Source organism: Phytophthora infestans, genomic scaffold (assembly GCF_000142945.1).
Source record: "Phytophthora infestans T30-4 supercont1.3 genomic scaffold, whole genome shotgun sequence".
Lineage (NCBI taxonomy): Eukaryota > Oomycota > Peronosporomycetes > Peronosporales > Peronosporaceae > Phytophthora > Phytophthora infestans.
In genome coordinates, this window is record NW_003303756.1 from 4,952,697 (window position 1) to 4,955,857 (window position 3,161).

Sequence of the window (3,161 nt, forward strand, 5' to 3'; positions counted from 1 at the left end):
CGTTCAAATTTTCGGGTCATTGCATGTAGAATACGGGAAGGCGTCAAATTTGCACGAGTCATGGCGTGAATGAATAGCCGCTGGACTCTCGTAATCGAAGGTTTCCTGCTTGGAATAGCGGCCGAGAAGTGCTTACCAAGCTCACTCATGTATACGGACTTGGCTTCTTGGCAGACCAGCATCTTGGCACCCCACGGGCACTTAGAGAGCGGAGCTACCGCCTTGCACTGCTTGCAGGCACAGCGTAAAATCTTGTATCTCATCGAATGAGGGGTTGCAGATGCACACACAGTACACGGCATGAGTTGACTTTTGTTAGTCATGAAGGCTTTCATGCTAAGCAACAAAAGATCGGCATCTCCTTCGGAGAGTTCACTACAGATCAGTTGCCAGGCGCGTGGGGAGGGCATGGTGAAGAGAGGTGGGGTCTGGAGAATGTGGGTGCTTTCGAGAGAACCCTAAAGTGAGATATAATCGCCCGCTGCAAACAGGTGTCTACCATAGAATTTAATGTGTCCAAATATTTTGTGATGTGCTATCCCATGTTTTAGTGTACAGGACCATCGTTTGTGGTGCTAATCATTGTCTCGTTGTGCTAACCTCTAGTTATTGTGGTGCTCATACATTTGTTGTGCTGGCCAGCCTCTGTCTTGGTGTGAGCAGTATCAATCAAATGGCAGTCCGAACGAAGGCGCGAACACGAGCGCGAACAATTACGCCTTCTAAACCTGATAAATATGGAGTACGGTTCTATGCTGTAGTCGGATGGAGCTAACTATACGTTCATTCACTCTGGGATAGCTCACCGGGCAATCGACTTCCATCTACCCCTACCGAGCGATGCACAAACCTATTTCCGGCGTTGCGGACGCCACTATACAATACCATGTGTGCCGATGATAAATCTATAGAGAAGGATTCCTCTACGGCTCTCTGGATTGCAATGGCGGCCCGCCAGCCCCAAGCACTGTGTTCACATTCGGGCCACCGCCCTATCGTGTCTGATATTTTATATAACATACATACATTTGCCGAAGCACATTTCAGATTTACGGATGACAAGATGCATTTGCTAGGGACGGTCCGTATCAACTTCGTGTGCAAATGGAATAAAGTGGCAGTTGAACCATCCATCCAGCGCGTTGATGCTGGAGCGCGGGGTAGATGGGAGCTGATTGGGGCTGTCAGTCCTGAGCCATAATGGGAAGCAACGAGGAAAACATGCCAGATTGCTCAGCGCCGCGTAAGAAAAACAGCACGCACGTAGATTCAGCCAAAAGTTCAGCAAACCGAAAAAGCTAGATACCTCGTCGATAAATATTGCACAGTTGCTGAAGTTTATACAAAGACTTGGAAGCAACGCCACCTGCACTCAGGCTGCCATCAACATCACCAGACGCTGTGTACTATTGCCACGGGAGGTATCATATTCAGCGATGAACAGACGATTGAATTATACACAGCCAAGTGTTTATGACTCCAACAATTGTAACTGCATATAGTTGCTATCGACCGTGTAGACCAGTTACGCAGTACCAATCCTATATGCTGCCGCGAAAAGCGTCTAGGTATGACGATGCTCACGTGACTAATGGATATTGCCTTGATAAATGCACATATACTATTAAAGACAGCTAGACCTGAGACGGCAAAAGGTGTCACGCTGCGAGAATTCAAGAGAAGAATTGCTGATACACTCACAAGCACAGAAAAACAAAACAAACGCAGGCGAAACTTATAGCAAAAAAAAGCGAGCTCGAGCGACGATGAAGGATATAGTGGGTGTTAGGTCTTCAATTTGTATAATAGCACCAAACTCTACACAGAACAGCAGCGGCAAACGGTTGTGTCATCTCTTCAGCAATGGCAACACAAAGCAGATGGCACGATACGGGTGCACAAAGTGTGAGTAGGTTTCCATGTCGAGCGCTTTACAGCTTTCCATAACAGAGATGTCTTGAAGGCTCACCTCAGATCCGGAGTGCGTTGAAAGCGCTTTGACGGTCCTCCACAGACGAGCCTGTCACCTGATCGAGGAAGAAAAGAGCGAAACAATTACACAAGTTAATCAACTTCGGTTACCGGGACAATAACTCAATATATGTCATCTTTACCATTGTTCGTGAGTCACAACGAGTATCAGGTCAGTATTCCTCCAGCTTCTTGGCTACACACTGTGAAACGCAGCCTCTCAAGCTGTCGTTTTTCATGTGGCGATAATGTCTGCCAAGCGTCAGGCGCAGCACCTTGCTGCGATGCTTGCGTCGTGGCAGCTTCTGCTGCAAGCGGCCACCAGCCTGTCAGACCTCCTCACTGTATTGTTACTTATCACAGGGCGTCGATCCGCACCAGCAGCATACATCATAGCAAGCAGACTTCATCTTTTTAACACCGCTCTCAGTTTAGAGACTGGCTTCACATAATTGTAGAGGGACGTATCGATTTAAGGCCCGATTATCACTGGCCGATAAAGATTCAATTTTTTAAATACGGTTATCGGATTCCATATGATAGAGAGATGTGTAAGCCTACCAAGATTGCTCAGTAGCTACTGAGCAATCCCTTTGAACCCTTTAGCTACTTAAAAAGGGTTAATCCGTTAGCTACTGAGCAATCTTTAGACGTTCATACAGCTCTCTATCATATCAAATCAGATTAATACTTTTGACCCTTTAGTTTTACCCACGAGCAGGCTTTCAATAATAATATTTTTTTATTACAAAAGGAACATGGTCAATTAACTATGTATCATAGCTAACGACAGCCAATCACCTCACCGGTGGCCGTCTCAGCCCTGCCCATGAGCATTCCGATGTAATTCGAGACTCAGGGTACCTCCAATTTTTACACTACATTACCTTTTTTATTATTTCGAAGTATACACATGACCCGAAGCATTACTTATACACATGACCCGAAGCATTACCAAAACAGGAGGGTGGTGGATCGCTCACGCCTGCGCATTTACATGAAATAAACCCATAGACTTAGCGTTTCTCCTTTCAGTTGAAAGGGTGACCCCTCCAGCGGTGGCGGATCATGTAGGTCATTACCCTTAATACCTGTTACCAACTCTTTTTTACACTCCAGTTTATATTTGTTGAATTTTTATTTAACAATTAAGCGGCACAAATCACGATACAAACTAGTTGGTTTTTACA

At 45.8% G+C, this 3,161-nt stretch overlaps 1 protein-coding gene across 1 annotated transcript; it reads right to left on the bottom strand.

Moving 5' to 3' along the window:
• Positions 1-2,144: 2,144 nt before the first annotated feature.
• On the bottom strand, positions 2,145-2,802 carry PITG_02938 (uncharacterized protein; the record flags this gene model as incomplete). Its single annotated transcript, XM_002907746.1, has 2 exons — positions 2,145-2,279; positions 2,773-2,802. The coding sequence occupies 2 exons, from the start codon at positions 2,800-2,802 to the stop codon at positions 2,145-2,147; spliced, it is 165 nt and encodes a 54-aa protein (XP_002907792.1).
• Positions 2,803-3,161: the final 359 nt, after the last annotated feature.